Source organism: Podarcis melisellensis (assembly GCF_964234715.1).
Source record: "Podarcis melisellensis genome assembly, chromosome: 2".
In the NCBI taxonomy this organism is placed as follows: domain Eukaryota; kingdom Metazoa; phylum Chordata; class Lepidosauria; order Squamata; family Lacertidae; genus Podarcis; species Podarcis melisellensis.
The window spans coordinates 109,305,831-109,333,000 of record NC_138529.1 but is presented as its reverse complement, the minus strand read 5'-3'; the positions used below and the strand labels follow the sequence as shown (position 1 = coordinate 109,333,000).

The 27,170-nt window shown below is 49.2% G+C and overlaps 1 protein-coding gene across 1 annotated transcript; it reads left to right on the top strand.

The window, feature by feature from the left end:
• Nucleotides 1-830: 830 nt before the first annotated feature.
• Nucleotides 831-26,414, top strand: SAPCD1 (suppressor APC domain containing 1; the record flags this gene model as incomplete). The annotated part of the gene is made up of 6 exons (XM_081903105.1): nucleotides 831-1,281; nucleotides 14,073-14,209; nucleotides 19,983-20,120; nucleotides 20,825-20,926; nucleotides 23,119-23,229; nucleotides 25,330-26,414. 6 exons carry the CDS (start codon nucleotides 831-833, stop codon nucleotides 25,450-25,452), a joined length of 1,062 nt encoding a protein of 353 aa, XP_081759231.1. The 3' UTR covers nucleotides 25,453-26,414.
• Nucleotides 26,415-27,170: the final 756 nt, after the last annotated feature.

The window sequence follows — 27,170 nt, the reverse complement described above, 5'->3', positions numbered from 1 at the left end:
AATTGGTTGTCTGTTCAGAACTCAATTATTTAAATCATAGCAGTATGTGTACTTGGAAGGACCTACTATCTTACATTAATGGTACCCATAAAAAAGAGGGGAAGGAAGGAAGGAAGAAGGAAGAAGGAAGAAGGAAGGAAGGAAGGAAGGAAGGAGAGATGACCCCACTGACCCCAGCTTCAGAGTTCAGCTACCCACCAGGAGGCCAAACCTTCTCTCTCTCTCTCTCTCTCTCTCTCTCTCTCTCTCTCTCTCTCTCTCTTTCTCTCTCTCTCTCTGCCCCAGAGGAGATGCCACCTCGTTAGACAGAGCCGCTAATCATCTGGCGTCCAGGGCGATTATCTGGGATGGGTCACATGATTCCAATCCCAGCTGACCCCCTCCGCACCCCCCCCACCCCTGCTGCTCCGTGGACCGGCTTGGCCAATCTGACTCAATCAGATATTCTGACTCTGACAAACTAGAGACCTCAGCAAAGCCCCAGAGCAATCCTGGCCACGCAGACGGCGGCAGCAGCAGCCGTAGCCGCAGGAGCCCTGGTTTCCTCACCCAGACCTTCTGCTGCTCTCTAGCCCACTAGCCTAGTCCCCTCCCAGAAATCCCAGATGTCCTGAGGACACCCCCCTGCCTGCCCTCCCTCCCCTTCCAGATTTACTCTCCCCTCCTGGCCGCCAGCCCCACTGTTTCATTTCACTGGAATTAAGGCTTTCTCCGGCACTCTCTCTTGAATCCCAGTTGCTCCCTCTTTCCAGAGAAGCTCTTGGGGTTCTTTCTGGCTCCTCCTGCTGTGAATTCCCTGGCCTCCCGAGGACCCCTGAGCCCCACTCCCAATGAGCTCTGGGCTGGCGGCCCCACCCCTCCCTCCCACCCCAGAGGACCCCCCTCCTCCGGCCCGAGGCACCCGCCTCCCACGCCCCTTCCTCCGCAGCCTCCGGACGCTCTTCGAGATCCTGGATGACCAGCGGAGCGGGACCGTCCACGTCTCTGAAATCGAGAGCCGCTGGGGCCGTGGGAGCTGCGGGGTGAGCCCCCCGGGGGACAGCGAGAGGTGCCCGCTCCCTGGCGGTGTGCTCCAGGCCTTGCAGCAAGTGGCAGAGCCTTGCGGAGGGTATTTGAGTTTTCCCCGCCTGGTGGCCGGGCTGAGAATCGCCCTCCTCCGGGCCGAAGAAGAAGAGGAGAAGGAGGTCGAGAAAGCTGGAAAGTCGGGCGCTGGAGTCGGCGGGCAGGACAGCGATGGGCAGGGCTCAACTTCGCAGTCGATGAAGAACTTGAGTTGGATACGTAAGTGGGAGAGGAGGCCAGGAGGCCTGGGCTTGGGGTCAGGGGTGTTGCTGTGGTGCTGGAGCGCAAAACCAGGATTCCTGAATAGTGGGAACTGGGGTGCATTTACAGTGGTACCTCGGGTTACAGGCGCTTCGGGTTACAGACTCTGCTAACCCAGAAATAGTACCTCGGGTTAAGAACTTTGCTTCAGGATGAGAACAGAAATCGTGCGGCAGCAGTGGGAGGCCCCATTAGCTAAAGTGGTACCTCAGGTTAAGAACAGTTTCAAGTTAAGAACGGACCTCCAGAACGAATAAATTTCTTAACCTGAGGTACCAGTGTATTCTTGGGAAAGAGATTGTGGCAGGAGAGAGAAGCCTCAGGACAGGAGTAGTAAGCCAACATGGTGCCCCTCAGATGTTTTGGACTACAACTCCCATCAGTCACAGGGAGCACGACCAATAGGAGAGGACGATGGGAGTTGTAGTCCAAAACATTCAGCGAACACCACATTGTCTACCGCTGCCTTCGGACTCCTGGGTCCTCTGGGAATGTGTGTGCCAGTAGCTTTGAGGAGGTGATGGAAGGGAACCAGGCCTTCTGATGTATCACTGGGGCTCAGTTTAATGAATTGATTACCAGGGGGCAATTCATTAAATTGGACTTGGACTTGCTAGTCTGCACCTTTCTGCTATGCTCCTGCTTCTGTTCTTGGGGGCGTGTCCTGCAGAATTGGGGAAGAGCCTGCCCATGCGAAGACCACCTGGCGGAAACCTTTACACATATGGTTCTTAATTGTAAACTATATGCTGATCTCCGTCAGCAATTTCTAGATCAACTCCGCATCCCCAAATGGAAACCAGAGTTGGAGGTCATACATTTTCTATTACTGGGGAATGATCAGGAGCTCACCAAGTTAGTGGCTAAATATCTCTACTTGGTTTTTTGTCGTCGAAATACACTGCAGACGTCTGATCTCCCTGGAAACCTAGAGATGTGACAATAGACTGCTCTGCCTCCTTTCTTTCAGCAAATGTTTTGTGCCACTGGGGAAGTGGTAATTCTGTATTGATTTGTTTTGGATGTTTGTATGTGATGCCAATAAAAGGTCTGATGATGATGAGAATTGGGGAAGGGCAGAGCACATGGTTTTGCAGATTTCACTCCAGGTAGGGTTGCTGGGGAAAGTTCCCCAAATGCTGCTGGCATTTGTTCTGTGTGGAGAGTATGCACAGCGATGAGCTCAGTGGTCTGACTATGCCCCTATAATCAAAGTGGGATGGGTGGTCCTCATCTGGCTGTTGCAGAAGAGAGTTCCATTTGGCCCCTTCCGAATTGCTGGGTCTACAGGGCTTAATCGACAAGCTGGAAAGCTGGTTATTGGGACAGGACAGGATGGGAGGGAGGTCAGGCAATGAGGAAAGTTGATAAGGGAATCCAGAGTTTGATGCGGGAGTCTGTTCACATTACTCCCTTAGAGCACAGTGAAGTTGCTAGAGGGTTTTTGGGGCATTTCACAGCTCTTCTCAGCTGCTCACGTCAGCATAATGTATTTTCCTTGTGCAGACGTGGTTCCCATCTTGGGCTAGGGACGAATTAGGACTGCAGTCAGCACAGGACAAATTTTGGATAATGTGCTGTGTTGGGGGATTGAAAGCCCAGCATTGGAAATGCAGTGAGTACGCAGTGAACAGGAGTGTCAACACAGGTTTTGTAACACACACACACACACACCAGCAAGGCAGGAGACCTTCCCTCTTTGTTGAGTTTGTTTTCGCATTGCCAGCTGTCCGGATCAGCTTGATGTACAGAAGTCAAGAGGTAATGCTTTTCAATGGCCATACCGCTTTCTAATGTTTCCCTAAGGAGTATCTGTGTTAGCCTTTTGCAGCAAGAACAACAAAGAGCCTTGCGTTTGCCCTTTTAAATGCTAACAAATTTATTGTGGCATGAGTTTCTGCGGACTACGGTCCACTTCATCAGACGTATGGGAGTGTCCATTAAATGGCACAGGAGCTTTAAAAGCCCTAGCTAGTGTGACTTGGGTTGAGAGAGACAGAGCAGCGCGGCGGTTAGCACAATGAAATCTCATGACACTCCCTGTGCGCCGCTGGACAAGTCCCAACCTCCCCGCCTGATCCACCTTGCAGGGTTGTTGTACGGATAAGAGTGGGAGAAGAATTATATGTACTGCCGTGAGAAAGCATTTTGTTTCCCATACATTCTGATCAATTGCGTTGGGAGGGGAGGATCCAAGTCAGACTGGCGCCCTCTCCTCTGCTCCTGTACTAGTTGTTGTTGTTGTTGTTGTTGTTGTTGTTGTTGTCCTTCTTCTTCTTCTTCTTCTTCTTCTTCTTCTTCTTCTTCTTCTTCTTCTTCTTCTTCTTCAGCAGCCAGTGTGGTATAGTGGTTAAGAGCAGTGGACTCGTAATCTGGGGAACGGGGTTCGCTTCCCCGCTCCTCCACATGCAGCTGCTGGGTGACCTTGGGCCAGTCACACTTCTCTGAAGTCTCTCAGCTTCACTCACCTCACAGAGTGTTTGTTGTGGGGGAGGAAGGGAAAGGAGATTGTTAGCCGCTTTGAGACTCCTCAGGGTAGTGATAAAGCGGGATATCAAATCCAAACTCTTCTTCTTCTTCTCTTCTATACGTGCCTTTTACCCTAAGGTCCTAAGGCAGCGTACAGCATCAAAACACAATATTAAAAACAATTTAAAACAACTCGCTACCATAAAAAGACCTGCGGGGCATAGGCGGTATCCAAATTTAATTAAGTAATTAATTAATTAATAAGAGGGGTCCAAAAAACCACCTAACACCCCATACAATTCAGGTGTCAAAAGCCAAGGGAAAAGAAGTGTCCTTATTTTGCTTATTTGAGGCACACGAGAGTCAGAAAGGAGCAAATAGTAAGGGTGTCTTGAGACGGTACCATTTTGGACTGTGTGGGTGGCTGGGGACATTATCCTCTTCAAATGCCCCACACCCAAAGCTCTCCCCAAAAGAGAGAGCAAGCATGAGGACGCTGGCCCAAAACTATTCACCTGGACCTGTCAATAGCTTTTTTTTAACAAGCGTAAAGTGTTTGTTGTGAAGTCCAGGTAGCAAGCTAACCTCCTCCCGCCTATCACCATGTAAGATGTAAGTTCTGCCTCTGAATTTTGGGGTGCAGACCCTGCGGCCCTCCGGCCCTTGCCACACTACATCTCCCATCAACCCGACCCAGCAACATCTGGGTCCCCCCCCCCCAGATTCACTCCCTCTTCTTTGCTTGCGTGGCACGCTGCTTTGGACAGTGGTCAGCCGGGCGGATTTGATTTCTAGAGGGGTGCTGGGCATACTGCAGGTTGTGGAGATTGGGGGCAGCTGCTGTTTTTGCGGCATGGCAACAGAAGGTTGTCTTTGTGTGTGTCTTTGGAGCGGTGTGATCAGGAGGGAAAGGGGTCACCTGTCCTCACCTCCTTCAGTACTTCAGGTTATAGTCACGTCAGGTTACAGACTCCGCTAACCCAGAAATAGTACCTCGGGTTAAGAACTTTGCTTCAGGATGAGAACAGAAATCATTTACTGGGCATTGTGGGGAGTGATATAAATAGAAAGGAATGTAAGCTCTTTTTATATGCAATAACAGCAGCAAGAATATTGCTGGCCCAAAAATGGAAGCAAGAAGAATGACCGACGATTGAAGAATGGAGGATGAAGTTAATGGACTATGCAGAACTAGATAAACTAACAGGAAGGATTCGAAACCGGCGGGACCAGAAATTCACAGAAGACTGGAGTAAATTTACGGACTATTTGAAAAGTATTTGTGAAGATCAGACGACGTTTGTAGGTTTGCAAGACGTTTTGTGAGGAGTATTATTGGTTTTGTGCTACATTTTATAATTTATATGTTAAAATCAATAAAAATTGTTAAGAAAAAAAGAGAGAGAACAGAAATCATGCGGCGGCAGCGGGAGACCCCATTAGCTAAAGTGGTGCTTCAGGCTAAGAACAGTTTCAGGTTAGAAACAGACATCCAGAACGAATTAAGTTCTTAACCCAAGGTATCAATGCAATTCTGGGCTGCATCAATAGGAGTATAGCATCTAGATCAAGGGAAGTAATAGTGCCACTGTATTCTGCTCTGGTCAGACCTCACCTGGAGTACTGTGTCCAGTTCTGGGCACCACCGTTCAAGAAGGACACTGACAAACTGGAACGTGTCCAGAGGAGGGCAACCAAAATGGTCAAAGGCCTGGAAACGATGCCTTATGAGGAACGGCTAAGGGAGCTGGGCATGTTTAGCCTGGAGAAGAGGAGGTTAAGGGGTGATATGATAGCCATGTTCAAATATATAAAAGGATGTCACATAGAGGAGGGAGAAAGGTTGTTTTCTGCTGCTCCAGAGAAGCGGACACGGAGCAATGGAATACAAACTACAAGAAAGAAGATTCCACCTAAACATTAGGAAGAACTTCCTGACAGTAAGAGCTGTTCGACAGTGGAATTTGCTGCCAAGGAGTGTGGTGGAGTCTCCTTCTTTGGAGGTCTTTAAGCAGAGGCTTGACAACCATATGTCAGGAGTGCTCTGATGGTGTTTCTTGCTTGACAGGGGGTTGGACTCGATGGCCCTTGTGGTCTCTTCCAACTCTATGATTCTATTATTCTACCACTGTAAACACAGCAAGGGAGAGGGGGAAGGTGTGTGTGTGGGGACCTCTGCTTTCCCCCCTCTGCAAACATGCTCTTTCTCTCCCTTCTGCCTCTGCGCCCTTGGCAAGCCTGCGGCAACTCAGCCGCAGCACCATACGGCCAGGGGTTTAGCGCTCCTGATCCTGTCTCCCCAGCCATAGAGACGACCAATCCTCTTAGCTGGCTGCTCTCATCCACCCCCTCCCACCCCCAGCTCCACAGTAAGGCGCTTTTGTTAATGGGCCACGCATTGGACAGCCCCAGAGGCTGGAGTTGAGGAGTGGGAGTGGGATTAGACTGCATAAATAACCTGCCTGCCCACCCCCACGTTTCTCCTCCGGCCTGCCCCTCCCCAGCGACATGTGCAGTTGCCCGCCATCCTTCAATTTCTCTGTTAGGCATGCCAGGATTTCAAACAGGTAGCCCCCGCCCCCGCTTGAAACCTGGCAGAGCTGCTGCCAGTCCGTGTGGGAAATATGAGTTAGGTCTGACTCCGCGCCAGGTATTATTGCTGGCCTCTGTCTGTCTCAAGAGACAGCGGAGGAGTGCGCATTTGGGCAGGGGCTTTTCCTCAGCTGGTGTGTTTCTGTCTCGCCTGCAGCTCTCTTTGCAAAGAGCAGTGACTACATTATCACAGGAGCACAGTTCCACAGCATTTGATCTTTTCATTTACATACATTCATTTGAAATAAGATGGGTTTATGAAGCAATTCTATATTCTCCCACCACGCTGACGAAGAATTCTATGAAACAGTAGTCTATACAGTGGTACCTCGGGTTACATACGCTTCAGGTTACATACGCTTCAGGTTACAGACTCCGCTAACCCAGAAATAGTGCTTCAGGTTAAGAACTTTGCTTCAGGATGAGAACAGAAATCGTGCTCCAGTGGCGCAGCGGCAGCAGGAGGCCCCATTAGCTAAAGTGGTGCTTCAGGTTTAGAACAGTTTCAGGTTAAGAACAGACCGCTGGAACGAATTAAGTACTTAACCCGAGGTACCACTGTATCCGGAATCACTGTTCAATGTTGGACATCATATTTGCTGAATACACAAAGCTTCACAGCTTTTCTGTCATCATACCAAACCTTGTTGCCCCCCTTCATTTAAAGATTTTCAGAGACTTTGAGACTAAAGATTTCATTTTGGACTTGTTATGGTTTGAAGGAATTCTATAAAAGATTGTTTATTGCATGTGTATATAGTCATCGTGTTGCCTAGACATTGCTGACGTTCTCTTTGCAAAGCAAGCTGGGTGTATTTGGGTCGATTTGCCTGTGGTTCGTTCTCTCTCTGCACTCACGGCCCCAGAGTTGTGGTCAGGTCTGGATTGAGGTTTGATGAGGCCCTAAGCTACTTAAGGTAATGGGCCCCTTTATATGTCCAGCTGTCCTTTGTCAACAACAAATTGTTGCTTTTTTGTGTTGAATATATGCTATATGGTAATTTATGGGCCTAATAGTTCAGTGGCATAGCGTGGGTTGTCAGCACCCGGGGCAAGGCAAGTAATTTGCGCCCCCTAACCCGTAGATTTGCACCCCCTAACCCATGGATTTGCGCCCCTAAACCTAACCCCCAGATGTTGCGCCCGGTGCGGCCGGCCCCCCCTGCACACACCTCGCTACGCCACTGTAATAGTTATCTAAAGCCATTTGCACATGTTGCCCTGCAACCAGTCAATGCAGAATGTAGGCACCCTATACAGTGGTACCTCAGGTTACAGATGCTTCAGGTTACAGACTCCGCTAACCCAGAAATAGTACCTCAGGTTAAGAACTTTGCTTCAGGATGAGAACAGAAATCATGCTCCAGCGGTGTGGCGGCAGCGGGAGGCCCCATTAGCTAAAGTGGTGCTTCAGGTCAAGAACAGTTTCAGGTTAAGAATGGACCTCCAGAACGAATTAAGTTCTTAACCTGAGGTACCACTGTATATAGAAATGAGCAAACCAGTGATATTTTAGGGAGCCGGCTAGCAGGTGGGGCCTGTTACTTACATCATAGGAGCCTACAAAACACAAAATACTGTTGCTGTATGTAGGTTTTATTTTATTTGTTTTTTATCTTATATTTTGGAAATATACATCCAGATTTTTTTCCCTTTAAATTTTTTTGGGGGCCCCAAGAGAGTCGGGCCCTAAGCTATAGCTTGTACATAAATCTGGCACTGATTTAGTCCCTCGCTTCTCACAGGCCTTAAATCCTCCCCACCTCCTCCCTCCGCGGCACCTGATACAGCAAACTTTTCTCCTCCCGTGTCTGCTGAATTCTGACAACACGTTCATCAGGGTTGATTTGATTTAAATCAAATAAATTTAAATCACTAGACAGTAAGACTTGATTTCAATCTTTTTCTTTTTTACAGAAAGACTCATTCTCGCTGGTCTAATCTTAATATTTACAACCAGATGAAGGTTTCATTTTTGGTAGTTCAGAGTAGTTTCTACAGTTATATCAAAAATTACTGATTTGGTTATACTATTGGAAATGCATAGACAGATAATTGTGAAATTGTTGCAAGGTTTAATAAGTTAACTGTTTCTATTTGGACAACTTTTCTGCTGTACTTTATTGGAAGGAGAAGAACAGTCATTTCCTTCATAACAATTTAAACAATTTATTTAACTAAAACAATAACATTATAGCATATGTATCCATGTTTGTTAACTGATGAGGTTAATTTTTTTAAAAAAACAACAACTTAGACTGAGTTTTAGTACACATGAAAAGCAAATCCTTATTTCCTGATGAATAGCCTTTGGACTATAATGTAGCTTAAATAGAAAACTATCTTTAGAAAGATTTTTCCTCCAAAAGCATTTTATTTTAAAAATCCAATTTAAATTTAAAATATCTAATTAAAAAAAATCCTTTAAGAAATATTGATTTTTATCCACCCTGACGTTCATCCCACCGTACTAAGTACGCGAAGAAGAGCCCTGCTGGATCCAGGGAAAGGTCCACCTTGTCAAAGGGCAAAGGACTGTAACCATGAAATTAGTGGGGGGTTTCTTGTGGAAGGAAGGAAAGTTTCCCTGAGAGGCGTCATCAGACCCCCCCCTGGGTTGGGGATGATCCCCCTCTTTGTGAAAGGCTTGCTGACACGAAGAAAGTGAGCAGGTGAAACTCGGGATTAGGAGAAGCATCATCTGGTCCTTTTCTGTAGGGGAGTGGGGCAACGTTCTGGGGTTCACCTGCCAATGGTGGGTGGGGCCAGAGGGGAAGTGGGTGGAGCAAAGGATGCAAATTTTACCTTTGTACGGCAGGCTAGTTTCTGCACACAGACATCTCCCTTCTCTATCCAGGCGGACAAGACGCATTGACAGAGTTCAAGGACACATTCCAGCCATGCAAACAACACTTGAGGAGGGTGGGAGAGCAAGGCAAACTCCAACCCTCCAGATGTTTTGGAACTACAATTCCCATCATCCCTAGCTAACAGGACCAGTGGTCAGGGCTGATGGGAATTGTAGTCTCAAAACATCTGGAGGGCCGGAGTTTGCCTGAGACTGCAAATCCCATCATCCCTGACCACTGGTCCTGTTAGCTAGGGATGATGGGAATTGTAGTTCCAAAACACCTGGAGGGTTTGCCTATGCCTGTTCTGGGCCGTTGTACAACTTAGCAAACAAGAGAGCCGGGCTGGCACACAGACACACAGTTGTTGTTTTTCTGCATTAAAGAGCAACTCACTTTTGCTTTGGCATACGTCAGTTTATCTTGGCATGAGTTTGGAGGGGGGCGGGGAGGGCAGGCCTTCTCCTTGCCTTAACTTGATCCTGGCGGGAGATTCCCAAATGCATGCCAGGTTGAATGAAATCAGAGCGGGGAAGAAGAAAAGGCAACGGAGGTCTTCAGATCCAAGTCAGTGGGAGTGGGAAGTTAGTAACAGGATTCTATAGGTTCGGAACAAAAGGCTCCTGGATCCATTGCCGATTGAGAGTTGATATCCCAGCTGCTGTCCGCAGTGGCGTAGGGGAGAGTTTGGCAGCTCTCAGTGCCTGGCGCTGGGCCACGGGCATCCCTCCATCTGCTGAGTTGGCCGGGGACTGCCTTATTGTCTGGGAGGCAGCCACTCAATCTGTAGCAGCCGACTGGCACCATACATCCCGGGAACTGTGGATCTTGTGCATCAGCTGAGCTCTGAGCAGAGCTTTGCCCGGTCAGCTTCTCCTTCTTCCCGTGCCTCCTTCTTTGCTTCCTCACTGCCACTTAACAGCTCAGATTGTTTGCTCCTCCTCAGGCAGTTTCCCGACCCGACTCTGGTTGAGAACCTGCAGAGATGTGGGGGTTTTTGGAATACATTTTGGGGCCAGTGTAAGAATTAGTATTAGCGCTAGGGGATTCCCCAAACTCCTTCCCCCATGCACCCCCATATCTGCTCTGTTGGGCTAGGGGAAAATTTTGGGGGGCAGGGGATGCCGAGGGAGCAGATGGGGAAGGAAAAATCCTTGCGCTGATAGAGAAAGGTAAAGGTAAAGGACCCCTGGACGGTTAAGTCCAGTCAAAGGCGACTATGGGATTGTGGTGCTCATCTCGGTTTCAGGCCGAGGGAGCCGGCGTTTGTCCACAGACAGCTTTCTGGGTCGTGCGACCAGCATGACTAAACTGCTTCTGGTGCAACAGGACACCATGATGGAAGCCAGAGCACACAGAAATGCCATTTACCTTCCCGCCACAGCGGTACCTATTTATCTACTTGCGCTGGTGTGTTTTCGAACTGCTAGGTTGGCAGGAGCTGGGACAGAGCAACGGGAGCTCACTCCGTCACAGGGATCCGAACTGCCGATCTTCTGATCAGCAAGCCCAAGGGGCTCAGTGGCTCAGCGCCACATACATCCCCTTTCATGTTTTTTCCCCTGTGAGAAAAGGATGTAGGACTTAGGTGGGCCACTGCCCTGATGCAGTTCATCTTACCTTCTTACAGTGAAGCAATTTATAAATTGTTTTGTTAAATAAATACTCAGTAGGCAGGTTGTCTGGAAGCACCCTTACGTGGAAAAACCAACAGCTTAAGTTGTTGCCTAGAAAACAATAGTGAGAACGGGGGAAGAACTGGGATGGCGAAAATGTCTCCACATGGATTCAGGGCAGTTCTGTGGTCCTTAAGGCCTTGGCAATACAGTTGCTGTCCTGTTCCCTGTCCCGTACTCCCTGTTCTTCCAGTGGCTTCCTTCATACACATTTTAGCACATGAGCCTTTTCCCGGAAAGGAGCCACAGGTAAACCTCCACCTGCCTGACAGCCTTAATGTCAGGATGCTCTTAAAGGCACAGGGTCACAACTATTTAAAAAGGGGGGAGAGGTCCCTATTTGCCTTTCGATGTGGTTCACTCTGCTTCTGAAATGGACTTCTCTCTCTTTGCTACATCCCAGTTGCTTTAATTAGAGCCACTAATTACAGGGGCTCATTGATTAACTGAGCCCAGGCTGGCGGAGGTCCAGCGGGATTGATTGCCCCGGCTGACTTTCCAGGGACAGAATTAATGAGGAACAAAGCGCTTGTTGAAAGAAAAAGCAAAAAGCAAACGTAGGACCCAAGGGGCCTGTCCCCTGCTTTCTGCCTCTGTCCCTATATCCTGTCCTCCAACGCTTGCTGTTCCTGCTGCGTCAAGGGTAACCAGGTGCAAAGCAGGACTGGCTTCTTTCATCAATGTGTCAGAGGAAAGTTGTGGCAGGAACATGTTGTTGTGCCGGGATGGAAAAAGGAGCCATTAGGGACACAGGAAGCTGTCTTCTAACTGAGTCAGACCATTGGTCCATGGAGCTCAGTATCGTCAACACTTCAGTGGCACCAGCTCTCCAAGGTACCAGACAGAGGGCATTCCTAAACGGCTTCGGTTCTGTATACCTGAAGGAGCGTCTCCACCCCCATCCTTCAGCCCAGACACTGAGGTCCAGTTCTGAGGGCCTTCTGGTGGTTCGCTCACTGCGAGAAGCAAAGTTACAGGAAACCAGGCAGAGGGCCTTCTCGGTAGTGGCACCTGCCCTGTGGAACGCCCTCCTGTCAGATGTCAAGGAAATAAGCAACTATCCTACTTTTAAAACACATCTGAAGGCAGCCCTGTTTAGGGAAGTTTTTAATGTTTAATGATGTATTGTGTTTTTAATATTTGATTGGGAGCCACTCAGAGTGGCTGGGGTATAAATAGTAAATTATCATTATCATTATTATTATTCCAAGCCCTACCTGAAGATGCTGGGAACTGAACCTGGGACCTTCTTCATGCAAGGCAGAAGCTTTGCCTCAGAGCTATGGCCCTTGAAGCGCTGTTCTGTGGCGTGGAGAACATGGCAGAAGTGTGAAATTATGCATGGTAGAGAAGAGAACATTCTCACCTTCTCCCATAATACTAGACCTCCCTCAGGGTTACCCAATGGAACCGAATGTTGGGGTGTTCAGGATGAGCAGAAGAACTACTTCACATAGTGCAGAGTTAAGCATAGAGTTAAGCTATGGAACTCACTTTGTTGGCTTTAAAAGGGACTTACACAAATTCAGCTAGAGGAAAAGGCTCTTGTGGCTACTCTGCTCCATGCACCAGAAGCTTCTGCTTGGTCACTGTGACAAGCGGGATGAATTCGGGACTTGACAGACCATTGGCCTTGGAGGAACAAGAATAGTCATGGCTCCCCCTCCCCGCCCCGAATCCTGGGAGCTGTAGTTTGTTCAGGGTGCTGAGAGTTGTTAGCAGACCTCTCTTCTTTTCACTAAAATCCTGAGAGTGGTTGAACAGTGAATACCCCTTTCCTGTGAATTCCTCTGTAAGGGGAACGAGGGACCATCAGCACATCCTGTGGTCTAAACCACTGAACCTCTTGGGCTTGCTGATCAGAAGGTCAGTAGTTCGAATCCCCGCAACGGGGTGAGCTCCTGTTGCTCTGTCCCAGCTCCCTCACAGGGCTCACCCAGATGCCGGGGGGGCGGGGAGCCCGCAAGCGGTACCTGAGTGCAGCAGCGATCTCCCCACCTGTGATTGCTCAGCGACTGGTATTCAAAGGCATACCATTTCTGGCGGCGGGGGGGGGGGACATAGCCGTCATGGCTAGCAGCCCCTAATAACCTCAGCCACTATGACTTTGCCTAATCTTCTTTCAAAGCTATCCAAATTGTTGGCCATCACTTCCTCTTGTGGCAGTGAGTTCCATAGCTGAACGATGACCTCCGTCACTTCCTTTTATCTGCCCTGAACCTTCCAACGTTCAGTTTCATTGGATGTTCACGAGTTCTCGTGTCGAGAGCGAAGGGCGGGGGGAGGAACTGTCAGTGCTGCAATTCCCAGAATTCCCCGGGAGGAGGGATGGATTGTTAAAGCACTCTGGGAACTGTAGTTCTGGGAGAGGAACAGTGAGGTCTCCTAACAACTGTCAGCACCTTTAATGAACTACAGCTCCCAGAGTTTTTTGTGGGAAGCCATGGTGGTTTAAGCTCAGGGCCACCTCTCCTGGTATACGTCCCACGGAGAACCTTAAGGTCTTCAAATAAAAACATCTTGGAGATCCCGGGCCACAGGGAGGTTAGGCTGGCCTCAACCAGAGCCAGGGCTTTTTCGGCCGTGGCCCCGATCTGGTGGAACGCTCTGTCACAAGAGACTAGGGCCCTGTGGGACTTGACATCTTTCCGCAGGGCCTGCAAGACAGAGCTGTTCCATCAGGCCTTTGGCCAAGGCGCAGTCTGACCCCCTCCTTTGGTAATCCTCACAGAACTCTAGCCCAATAGTTGCCATTAATTTGATTCTGAATTGACTTTAGAATGAATTTATTTTAGAATATATTTCAATTAATTGATTGTGATTTTATGTGAACTGTGTTACTTTTACTGTTTTTAGCCGCTCTGAGTCCGGCTTCGGCTGGAGAGGGCGGGATATAAATAAATTAATAATAATAATAATAATAATAATAATAATAATAATAATAATAATAATAATAATAAAATGTATGGTGTGACTGTCACCAATATGGGTTGGTATTCCTACGAGGATTATATTGTGGCACAAAAAACCTGCATGAGGGAGCAGTATGAGTTCCACTGTAAATGGCAGGATGCTCAAAAGTTTATCAGATCAACCTGTAAGTTCCTTCCCCAACCCCTTCTTTTGAAAATATGTTTATGGCATAATGAATCTCTTTCTCCAGGAGAATCCGATGGGAAAGGAGTCACGCGGTCGCGTAGCATCAACAGTTCCCTCTGTCAAGCTGGGAGGCGCCGGAGTATCCGACTTCCGAAGGAACCGCGAAGACACACCATTTCCAATGCCTTGGAATATGATATGGTGAGGAAGCCCAGGGAATAGCTCCTGACGGCCCTTCCAGACAAGCTGGTGACTGAGCCTCCTTTCTGATGTGTTTGCGGGGAGTTAATACAACATCAGAACGAGTGTTAACTCACACGTTCCAAGTGCATCTTCCAACCCCTTTCTTTATTGGAAAAAGTCCGGCCTTGGGACATTCCAATCCACTATTAGCTGTGCAACTTAAATGTGATTAAAAGCCCAGCCAACGGTCTGCACACATCCTAAGCGTCATTTCCACACGCCACACCTTTGTGTGCAAACGGAAAACAATGTCTTTTTCCCTCTTCTTTTTTCCCCAGCGACAGGAGGATTATTCAAGCCTCAAGAAATACAAATCAGCATCATTAATTAATTTAAAAAGCCTGCCTTCAGGCTGCAATTGTCCTTTGAGGTTGCTCGGTCCAAGGTTGTGTTTACATCGCAAACCTCTTCCATGTGGTCCTGACTTGCGTGACCTCAAAAATTGTAGTTCTGCTGGGCAGCCAGTTAGGGGTGAAGCACTCCGAGCACAATTCAAAGTGTTGGTGCTGACCTTTAAAGCCCTAAACGGGCTCAGTCCAGTATACCTGAAGGAGCGTCTCCACCTCCATCGTTCTGCACTGAGGTCCAGCTCCGAGGGCCTTCTGGTGGTTCTCTCACAGCGAGAAGCCAAGTTACAGGGAACCAGGCAGAGGGCCTTCTCAGTAGTGGCACCCGCCCTGTGGAACGCCCTCCCACCAGATGTCAAAGAGAAAAATAACTACCAAACTTTTAGAAGACATCTGAAGGCAGCCCTGCTTTTAATGTTTAATAGGTTATTGTATTTTAGTGTTTTGTTGGAAGCCGCCCAGAGTGGCTGGGGAAACCCAGCCAGATGGGCGGGGTATAAATAATAAATTATTATTATTATTATTATTGCCTGCATTCTCCGTAGGAGATCATGAGGATGAAACCAAGCTGAGAGTTAAGGGCGTGCAAAGAGCAGGGATGGCTTAATCAATACAAATGTCATTGTACGGTCTCAGACCCGACGAAAGCAAATAGAAATTGCAAAATCCTACAATTTCTGGCATGCACCGACTTAAAACCCATGGTACTTATATGAACTAAGGACAGGAACAATCCAAGATGCAATGAAACTAACTAAATTTGCGGCAGGAAAGAGAAATCCAGCAACAGTTTCTGCTATTTGTTTTGTGTCAACAAAGTAATTGTGTCAACCCCAAAAGTAGGCCAAATCCCCCCCCCGCCAGCCATTTTGTCCCTATTCAAAATTGCATTTCTCTCTTCCCACCCCTTCCATGGCCGCTGCCCTCACCCCATGGAGGTCCAGGTTCATGCTGAAAGGAGATAAGACAGACAAGGCCAGATTAGAAAGGAGTGCAGTTCATATTTTATTTTAAGTGTGTGTTTGTTTGTATTAATGCACATTTTGTCTAGCTTCCACACGGCTTGTGTTGTTAGTTTTTTTCCAGGGTGCTGGTTGGACCTGAAAGGTATGATTACCGAAAGTTGCTTCCGGATGACCTGTTTAAAAAGCGTTCAGTCTGATGTGTTTGCCTTCTCTGATCTGCTCTGTCTGCCTTATGCGGGGAAGGGCTGCCCTCCCTCTGTAATGAGCTTTGAAAATCGCCGTCTGCAGCTGCCTGCTACATATTTCAATGCATGCCCGCTTTGGCTCTGAAGCGGCTTCCAGGCACCCAGTTTTTATCAAGCTTTTGTCCTCGCACAGAGTTTGTAGGGAGGACAGACGACATCAGCTGTTTACTGTGTTCATAGTAGTTTGTTTGTGGGCAGGTTAGACCACGTTGCCTCAAGCGTTACCCCACGCTTTCCAGTTTGCATTAATAATAATAATAATAATAATAATAATAATAATAATAATAATAATAAAATTTTATTTATACCCCGCCCTTCTCGGTTCAAAAACCAGGCTCAGGGCAGCTAACAATAAATTTAAAACACTTAATTATAAAAGCAGCATAAAATACAGTATAAAAACATGAATAACAATAAAAATCAAAAATCAATTAAATAATCTCCAGGGCTAGCTGGCTGAATTAGTCCTACTTGAGCCAGTGTGGAGGCCAGGGGAGAATTAGCTGTGGGGTCTCAGAGCGGGTGATCTTCAGAAAAGGGGAGGGGGAAGGAAGGGAAGGGAAATAAAAGATCAGGCTGAATTCAAGTTAAAGGCCAGGCGGAATAGCTCTGTCTTACAGGCCCGGCGGAAGGAGGTTAAATCCTGCAGGGCCCTGGTCTCATGGGACAGAGCATTCCACCAGGTCGGAGCCATCACTGAAAAGGCCCTGGCCCTGGTGGAGGATAGTCTGACTTCCTTAGGGCCCAGGACCTCTAAACTATGGTTATTCACCTTAAGGTCCTCTGCGGGGCATACCAGGAGAGGCGGTCCCGTAAATACGAGGGCCCTTATTACTTCCCTTATTGCGAAAAGTCTTAATTTTGGGGTTGGGTTGGGGGAAGTGGGCTTGTTGCTGTAGTTGAGAGTCCTGGACTAGATGACCCTCGGGGTCCCTTCTAACTCTACAATTCTATGACACTGTAATTGTGCAAACCGAATTTTCTGGCCTGTGATTGAAACCCATCTTCAGAAATCGCTATATAGCCTTGGAAGCACCCAAAATTAAAAAGTCAATCTAAGACACCTTCGGCCAGGGCCAGCTGACACCCCAAAAAGTTGAGGATATAGTTTTGAACAAGGCCTTTTCTTCATGTTGCAATCGTAAATTGGCAGAGCAGTGTGTTCTGCTCACACCTCTCTTTGCACCCCAAGCACATTCAGCCAGCTGGAAAGGCTGGGATTATGGGCACCATTGTCCGGGGCAACTGAGGCTTTAAAGCATATCCCACAATGCACTGGGGGGAAAGTGCTGATTTCAGCCAAATGGGATGGCAGATGGGGTGGGGGGTTAGATTCCGGACACTGTTGCTTTGCCCCCAGGGCAGAGGAGGGGTCTGAGGGGAAGAGGGGAAAGCAGAGGAGAAAGCCAAGGGGAGAGACGACGAGAGGTTAGCAGCGGAGGAGAGCAGGCAGCGCAAATCCATTTGGAGAAGAGAACGCGAATGTGGAAGACCGGGCGGGCAGCAGAAAAGGGCGAGGAAGGGTGGAAACGCTAGGAAGGAAGGAAGGAAGGAAGGAAGGAAGGAAGGAAGGGAGGGAGGGAGGGTGGGTGGGTGTGAATGAGGTGAAGGTTGATGGAGGGGTGTGCGAGACAGAAGAGAGCATCTGAAAGGGGCGAGAGCTGAGGGATGGGAGAGGGAAGCTGCTGTGAAGGAAGGTCGTGACAGGATTTTGGGAAGAGGGTGTGACAGGGGAGCATAGCTGTCAACTTCCAGATTTGAAAATAAGGGATCAGCAGCCTCGAAAATAAGGGATCAGCAGCCTCGAAAATAAGGGATCAGCAGCCTCACCTGTCCCGCAGACAGTCTACAGGATATCTAACAATCCGGGATAGCTGCGGGAAGCAGCGGGAAATGGCGCTGGAATAAGGGAATTTCCCGCAAAAAAAGGGAAGGTTGACAGCTATGCAGGGGAGCAAAAAGTGCCTTAGAGGAAAGAGGACCGGCTGAAAAGAGAGTCCAATGTTTGAGGGGGAATGAGGAAAGGCTCAGAGAAACGTTCCTGAAGGAATTGGGGGGGGGGGCTGGTGTGCTGTTTTAGTATTTGGCTGCCGGCGGCAGAGCTCTCCGTGAGGACACTGGCCTGGAAGCAGGTGGGACGTGACTTGTGGGGAGAGAAGAAGGGGCCACCTGGGAAAGCACCCGTCGTCAGAGCGTGACTTTCCCCCTCCTCAAGCAGGGGCGCCACTGTGAGGGGACCTCGCTGCCCCGCTGGGATGCCAGGGTGGCCCCCTTCCCTCCTGCTCTGGGCGTTGCTGCCTCCCGGCCCCCACTGCGCCATGATGGCAGTCCAGAGAGGCTACACCATCCTCATCGTCCCACTGGGCACGGCCCTCAGCAGCCTGGAGGCCCTGCGCTTCTTCTTCTGGGTGAGTCTCTCTGCGGCTCAGGTAGCTGGGACCACGACGGCACACACAAATATCCACACCCCTTTGTTCTGGCCTCCCTTAGACCTTACCTCCTCCCCAGACATCCAGTGTTTTGAAGTTCTAAAAAGGAATTAGTAGAACCCTAGAAATGAGGAAACGCCTTGTTCCTCATCCCTCGAGAGAGCCTGGAAGGTGTTCTGGGGGTAGCAGGGTCTTCTCCACGGTGGCACCTTGCCTTTTGGGATTCCTCCCACTAGAAACTCCATCGACATGCATCTCGGGTTATTCTCGTGTTCATTCTTTTGGTATTGCATTGGACGTGCAGTTTAGCAGCCAATTTTGTCGAAGGGGCTGTATTCTTGTCGCAAACCGATGTTTTGATACGGGGTGCTGTTTTCATTGCGCTTTGGAGGTTTGGGGCATCTCATAGAACCATAGAGTTGGAAGGGACCCTGAGGATCATCTAGTCGAACCCCCTGCAATGCAGGAATACGCAGCTGTCCCTTACGGGGATCGAACCTGCAACCCTGGCGTTATCGGCACCACGCTCTAACCAACTGAGCTGTCTCACTTTCTGAGCTGCGTGGAGAACTGGCTTTGAAGTGTGGTTTCATGTTACATACAATGTTTATGTCAAAATGCCACCTCTGCATATCAAAGTGATCGAGCGGGCATATATGGAGTAAGGCGATCCGGTAGGTAAACTGCTCCCAAGTTGTTAAGGACTTTACAGACTAATAGGAACACCTTGGAATTGGCCTGGTAGCAAATCAGCAACCAGTTCAGATTTCCTAGCACAGGTGGTATGTGCTGCTTTTCTGGGTGCCTTGGGGGCACCGGTTGGCAATGGGCTCCTGCCCTCCTGCTGCTGCTTTGGCAGGTGCCCTTTCCGGGGAGCTCAGAAGGGTGTCGCTTTGCCCATTCCCGCCTCCTCTGCTGCCTTGCATCATCTGAGGCCCTTCTTCGTGTGCCTCCTCCACGTGAGGTCCTGAGGGTGGCCACACAAGAACGGGGCCTTCTCTGTGGTGACTCCTTGTTTGTGGAATGCTCTCCGCAGGGAGATTCATCTGCCTCCTTCACTATAAAATATTTATGCACCCTGCAAAAACGTTCCTCTTCAATCAGGTCTGATTAGCATTTTAAAAAGGTAAAGGGACCCCTGACCATTAGGTCCAGTCGTGACCAACTCTGGGGTGTGGTGCTCATCTCACTTTATTGGCCGAGGGAGCCGGCGTACAGCTTCCGGGTCATGTGGCCAGCATGACTAAGCCGCTTCTGGCGAACCAGAGCAGCGCACGGAAACGCCGTTTACCTTCCCGCCGGAGTGGTACCTATTTATCTACTTGCACTTTGACGTGTTTTCGAACTGCTAGGTTGGCAGGAGCAGGGACTGAGCAACGGGAGCTCACCCCGTCGCAGGGATTCGAACCGCCAACCTTCTGATCAGCAAGTCCTAGGCTCTGTGGTTTAACCCACAGCGCCACCCGCGTCCAAAGGGTGATATATAAATCTAATAAATGATGATCTTTGGTGCCTAGGACTGAACTTGAGTCCTTCTGCGCCCAAAGCATGGGTTCTACACCCTTTGAGCTACACCTCTTTGCTACTTTGTGCGGAAATGTTGACACCCCTCTTTGCAAGGTCCCTTCTCCCTTAGACGGAGGTCTCCTGAGCATTGCAAAGTCGTTCTGTGCTGCTGAATCAAGGAAACCCACCCACCCCGCAACTCAGAAGCTGGAATCTTGACTTTGCCCCCTGTCTTGCAGCTGAAGCGAATGCAAGAGCTGGAACGGGAACGGGACGCCTTGCTGCAAGGGCTGGAGATGGTTGAGCGTGTGCGCGACTGGTTTCAGCGCCACCTCCTGGAGGCCCAGAGGCGTCAGAAGCACATGGGAACAGAGGCAGTAAGTACCAGGCAGGACCCGAAGGAGAGCAGATACCACCCCTAGGTGGTATCTAAGGGTGCTAAGGGTTGTCTGGCTATTTTGGCACCTGGGGCAGAAGATCCCACAAGCGGATCTCGCTTCCCAGGGCAGTGAAGCTGCAATAAAAATAAAATAGCTAACAATTGGCAGCCCTTTCACAAGACCCAAAATCAGGTGCCTGAAGCTGCTCTGCTCAAAGTAAGGGCTGGCCTTGTCTGATGATGGAGTATTTGTGGCGCGGCATTCAGTAGGCTGAGATACACATGAGGTTCTGTGGATTTTACATGTCTCCTTTTCAAAGCACGTATGCTTAATTTGGCAATTGTCACACATTTAGGGAGCTCCCCAGCTTGGAATAAAAGGTAGCAGGGATTAAGAGACTAATAAGATCCAAAGGTCACTTTCAGTGTGAAATCTTTGACCTGGTTCACACAACACACTGAGCCAAATCTTGGCTTAGCAATACCTTTGCTGATGCTGCCACACTAAGCCAAGCCAAGGTGGTTATTTCAATTACACATACGCATTTTTGTATATTAATTGCAAAGATCCTCATACTTTTTTCTATTTACCTTTTTTTTTGAAAAACAACAACTCTTTGAATTGCAATCTTCAGGATACAATTTCCGTACTGAGTTTTGTTTTGCTTTTCCCTGCTCACTGTTGTTCTTGCACAACCGCAGAGCTATTTCCCAGACCCTTACTCCAACCAGAGCTGCCTGATGCTGGCCAGGATCCAGGAAGTGAACCTGTGCTTGAAAAACCTGCTGGCCTCTCCTGGAAAGGTCAGTGGGGACGGAGGGGGAGGGGAGGGCCTGGGGTTGGGGCAGTTCTGTCCTGGGGGGACGCTGAAGACTGCCTTGGGAGGGAGGATCGCTCACGTTTCCAGTACAAGGGGGTGGAAGGCGAAACAGACAGATCTCACCTGTCAGGTGCAAGTTCACCTGAAGAAGCTCTACGGAAGTGAGCAGGAACTGGCTGAATACAGCTCCCTCTCATTTCCATGGGCTTTGCATATGGTAGCTTCTCACCAGGCTGTATCCAAATGTTAAGCACTGGGAGGAGGGGTTGTCTCCCTTGGACAACAAAATGTGCACTAAAATAGAAAAATAAGGACGTGGTCCATGTTGGAATAAGACTGTTTTGGATGGATGGCACATCTGGAGACACCTTTGACTCCTTTTTTTACCTTGATTGGTCAGGGCACATGCCTCTAAACACATCTGCACAGCGTCTGCCTGTGATCAGAGAACAAGCACTCTCATTTCATTTCATTTCGTTTCATTTCATTTCTACCCCGCCCATCTGGCTGGGCCTCCCCAGCCACTCTGGGTAGCTCCCAACAGAATATTAAAAACACAATAAAACATCCAACATTAAAAACTTCCCAAATGTCCTCTGGAAGTCAGGTTGTTGTTTATCTCCTTGACATCTGGTGGGAGGGCGTTCCACAGGGCAGGCGCCACTACCAAAAAGTCCCTCTGCCTGGTTCCCTGTAACCTTGCAGGGAGGGAACTGCCAGAAGGCCCTTGGCTCTGGACCTCAGTGTCCAGGCTGAACGATGGAGGTGGAGACACTCCTTCAGGTATACTGGGCCAAGGCCATTTCAGGCTTTAAAGGTCAGCACCAACACTTTGAATTGTGCTCGGAAACGTACTGGGAGCCAATGTAGGTCTTTCAAGACCTATGTTATGTGGTCTTGGCAGCCACTCCCAGTCACCAGTCTAGCTGCCACATTCTGGATTAATTGCAGTTTCCGGGTCACCTTCAAAGGTAGCCCCACGTAGAGCGCATTGCAGTAGTCCAAGTGGGAGATAACAAGAGCATGCACCACTCTGGCAAGACAGTCTGCGGGCAGGTAGGGTCTCAGCCTGCGTACCAAATGGAGCTGGTAGACAGCTGCCCTGGACATAGAATTGACCTGTGCCTCCATGGACAACTGTGAGTCCAGAATGACTCCCTGGCTGCACACCTGGTCCTTTCTGTTTGAGTCTGTGTCTCAGGAGCAGGCTTTGCCAGAGTTGACACCAGGGTCTCCTCCAAGGGAGAGGGTCAGGCTTCCTTGCTTGGGGGAACTGAACTCAAATGGTGTCCCCAAATGGGTGGAGAATTGAATCTGGCCGTCGGGCTGAATCCTTACCTATTCCACCTCACACGGAGGAGGGTGGGGTCATTTGCCATCATGAAAATGACATCAGGTGACCTGTTTTAGTTCTGACAGTCAACTGGTCCTTAGGGCTTCTGTGCACAGCACTGTACAAGCCCCGACAATCAGCTGGTTGTTGGCACTTGCATCTAATTTTGAGAGGAAGCAATTGCGCTGTTTCAGCTCTATGCAATTAAGAAATCTTGTATGTATGCACCATTTATTAATTTACAGTGTTTATATACCACTTTTCGGGCTGCTGTTCCTGTGTCCCTTTGCTCTTACCTCATCCTTGCCATACCTGAGCAGGCACTAACTCCTGCCTCTTGCCAAGCCTATCTTGTCTGCTTCTTGGATATTGAGAGCATCTCAGTCCAGTGTACCTGAAGGAGCATCTCCCCCCCACATTGTTCTACCTGGACACTGAGGTTCAGCGCCAAGGGCCTTCTGGCGGTTCCCTCACTGTGAGAAGCAAAGCTACAGGGAACTAGGCAGAGGGCCTTCTCGGTAGTGGCACCCGCCCTGTGAAACGCCCTCCCACCAGATGTCAAAGAGAAAAACAACTACCAGACTTTTAGAAGGCAGCCCTGTTTAGGGAAGCTTTTAATGTTTAATAGGATATTGTATTTTAATATTCTGTTGGAAGCTGCCCAGAGTGGTTGGGGAAACCCAGCCAGATGGGCGGGGTATAAATTATAAATTGTTGTTGTCATTATTATTATTATTGAGAGGCCCCTTTGCAACACAGGAGCGCTGGATAAAAAAATTGGGTGGTATGTTGTGTAAGGAAGTTGTGCTCAGATAGTTATCCGGGTTTCCCCACTCCTCTAGCCTGAAGTCCCACCTCCTGGTTTAGGGGGGCCCCTTTATCCACCGGGAAAGAAGGAGTTTCAGCAGCAAGCTGTCACCGTCCTCAAGGAACAGAACCACCTGCTGATCAAGGTAAGGAGGAAATCCACAGGCTGGCCCATTTAAACAAAAAGCCAAGATGCACAAAGACAGAGTGGTGGAACTGAGTGGGACGACACCCACAGGGGGTCGAATGGTCAAGAAGGCCGTTTCTGCACATGTTGTAGAGGGAAGTGAGGGGTAGATGGGGCTCATCCACTTGGGAAGGGAGCCTGTGTAGGAGAAGGAAAACTCTGGTCTTAAACCTCCTCTGCCTTACAGTTACAGTGGTGCCTTGCAAGACGAAATTAATCCGTTCCGCGAGTCTCTTCGTCTTGCGGTTTTTTCCGTCTTGCGAAGCACAGCTATTAGCGGCTTAGCGGCTATTAACGGCTTAGCGGCTATTAACGGCTTAGCAGATTAGCGGCTTTAAGAAAAAGGAAAAAAACTCGCAAGAACTCGCAAGACGTTTCGTCTTGCGAAGCAAGCCCATAGCGAAATTCGTCTAGCAAAGCGACGCAAAAACCGAAAAACCCTTTCGTCTTGCACGTTTTTCGTTTTGCGAGGCATTCGTCTTGCGGGGCACCACTGTATACACATTTGTGAGAAAGGCTTTGGGAGTAAACTCCAAGGAACAATCTGTGCCCGCTCCTTTGGGACAAGAAAGGGCTAAGGACAGGCATAGGCAAACTCAGCCCTCCAGATGTTTTGGGACTACAACTCCCATTATCCCTGGTCCTGTCAGCTAGGGTGATGGGAGCTGTAGTCCCAAACCATCTGGAGGGCCGTGTTTGCCTATGCCTGGCTAAGGAGTATATCCTAAACAAATCCAGAGCGGAATCCCTAAGGTGGTTAGATGGCACCTTGTACGCCTCCTTCCGGCAACTCCTGCAGCCCAGCTCTGCTTTCCTTTGGACCCCATCAGTGAGACCAAGAGGGAGGTCTTGTCATCTGGGCAGCCCAGGACCTCCATGCACACGGCCCAGGCTTGCACTTACTTCGATGCTGCTAATGCAGCCGTTTGACTTCACCCCCGGAGGCACACTCCATTGTCTCTCGAGACAGACAGATGCCGACAAGTCAAGCAATAGTGAAAGCCAGTGGCTGCCTCAGGATTCGCCCTTTTTGGAGGCAGACCAAGGCAACCTCCTGAGTCACAGATTTTGGACACATTAAAAGATGTGCACCTTGACCCCCCAGAACTGAGTTCCCTGCATTCCCCTCTCATTCTTGAAGCCCAGTGCAACAACATGGCGGTTCTGTTCTTGATAACGCTGCTTGTCTGCCTAACAAACGGTCTCGGTGTTTCGATTTCTGGGGATGGAGTTGAGAGATGACCTAACCTGGGGAGAAAACAGCAAAGACCTGATGAAGAGAGCACAGCAGAGGTTATATTTTCTGAGAATCCTCCGGAAAAACAATCTCTCAAAGGACCTGTTGATGGCATTTTACCTTTGCACTGTGGAGACTGTATTAACTTATGGTCTGTGTGTGTGGTTTGGGAGCTGCACGGTCAGGGGAAAAACAATGCTGTCCAGGGTTGTAAAGACTGCAGAGAGTATAATTGGGTGCACTCTTCCCACCATGGATCAAATCTATGCTGCCAGGTGTCATAAGAAAGCTGCAGAGATAGCGCAGGATAGTGCGCACCCCAGAAATGATCTCTTTCAGCTTCTGCCTTCTGGAAGAAGGTACAGGGTTATTAAGACTAGGACTAGCCACCTGAGAAACAGTTTCTACCCAAATGCAATTCTGGTTTTAAACGCAGTATAAGGAGTCTCTATAGGAGTATATTGTACAGTGGTACCTCGGGTTACATACGCTTCAGGTTACATACGCTTCAGGTTACAGACTCCGCTAACCCAGAAATAGTACCTCGGGTTAAGAACTTTGCTTCGGGATGAGAACAGAAATCGTGCTCCGGCAGTGCGGCAGCAGCAGGAGGCCCCATTAGCTAAAGTGGTGCTTCAGGTTAAGAACAGTTTCAGGTTAAGAACAGACCTCCGGAACGAATTAAGTACGTAACCCGAGGTACCACTGTATTTTAAAATGGGGTTTCAGAGTTTTTAGGGGTTTTTGAATGTCTTATGTAGATTTTTCAGTTTCATTGTTCTGTATGGGACGATGACAATAAAGATATCGTATCATAAACAGGAAGTGTCTGAGAAGAGCGACCGCATTGCCCAGCTGGAACAAGAGAAAGCAGCTCTTTGCAAGCAGCTGAAAGAGACCCGCGGCTACAGACTACCCAGCCACAAGGAGTCCACCTTTATCTGACAGCCAAGGCCACACTCTCTCGACGGTCAGCGGCACGGCGATGTCCCTTTGTCCCCCCTGTGCCCGTGACATCACTTCCTTCGACTGGCCACCTTTCAGACAGACCTTTCTTGTGAAGGGGGCGTCGCAAACGTTTTCTCCTTTATGCCATTTCGGCCTGCTCCTGCAGGAGGCGCTAGAGGAACGCTAGACCTCTAGTCATCCAGCCCAATCCTGAGGGGCCCGCAGCTCAGTCACAGAGCATCTGCTTGGCATACAGAAGGTCACAGGTTCAATCCCCGGTGTCGCCAAGTCGGTGAATGTCGCCCCCTCCCCGCCTATCTGAAACCCTGGAGAGCCACTAGCAGGCTGCGTAGGCCAGTACTGAGTTAGATGGACCAATTATCTGACTCTGCATATGTCAAGCTGTTCAGTGGAGAGCTAGCGGATATAGGATGGTAGCCGTAATATGTGCATATCCCCTCGGTTTGCATCATTTGCTTGGGAGATATTTCGAGACAGAGGATTGCTGTTACTATGAAAAGCTGGAAACAAAGGGCTATTGACGTTCATGGAAAGGAGGAGGTGGGGAGGCAATTGGTCTGTCTGACGGAAGGAGCCATAGATGTGGAACATTGAGGGCGAGACTGGAAAGAACATTTCCTGGCCCAGGGCTGCCATTCAGAAGTTGGCAGGGTCAGGCATTGGGCAGGGCCCCGCTCCCGGGTGCCACAAGGCCCCTTGACTTGTTACACTGAGGAGGTGGACTAGGTGAGGGAGGCCACCCACCTACCCCCACCCATGGAGGGTGGGAGCTAGTGTGGAGTAGTGGTTAAGACGATAGACTCGTAATCTGGGGAACCGGGTTCGCTTCCCCGCTCCTCCACATGCAGCTGCTGGGTGACCTTGGGCTAGTCACACTTCTCTGAAGTCTCTCAGCCCCACTCACCTCACAGAGTGTTTGTTGTGGGGGAGGAAGGGAAAGGAGAATGTTGAGACTCCTTCGGGTAGTGATAAAGCAGGATATCAAATCCAAACCTCCTTCATCTTCTTCTTCTTGCTCAAAGGCCCCCCACAGCCTAGAACCAATCCAGCCCCGGTTTTTGCTCCATCAGCAAAACTCAAGACGTTTCGCTCTAGCTTGAAGCCTAGAACCTTGTTTTCTTAGCATGAGTTTAGAACTTTGTGTTAAGACACAACATTTCACACTCGGCAGCGATGCAGTAAACAAGGCTGCGTTCGGGTCTGGTTCCAATATGTGTTTTTCTGTCTGAGGTGAAGGACAAGATGGCGCCTTCCCTATTCTGTGTTGGCTACACTGGCAGCTGAATCTTCTTTCAGCGCTGGTAACCAGAGAGGATCCTTTGTTGCACCCGAAGGCGGCAGGCTAGAATTGGGAGGCACAGAGCAGACCCTGTCCTCTTCGTGCCCCTTCAGCTACAGCCCTTCTGCCCGGGAAACCCTGCTCACCAAAATGAAGGAGACGCCCCTTTCCTGTGGGGCACTTTTGCTATGTGCCATATCCTAGAGCTGCTGAACATTGTCCCTCTTATGTTCCCACCCAAATCTTCCTTCAAAAGATGGAATCGTAACTCTCTCCTTGGCTGCCAAATTACATAGACCTTGCCTTTTGATAATTGTGTACAGTGGTACCTTGGTTCTCAAACTTAATCTGTTACGGAAGTCCGTTCCAAAACCAAAGCGTTCCAAAACCAAGGCGTGCTTTCCCATAGAAAGTA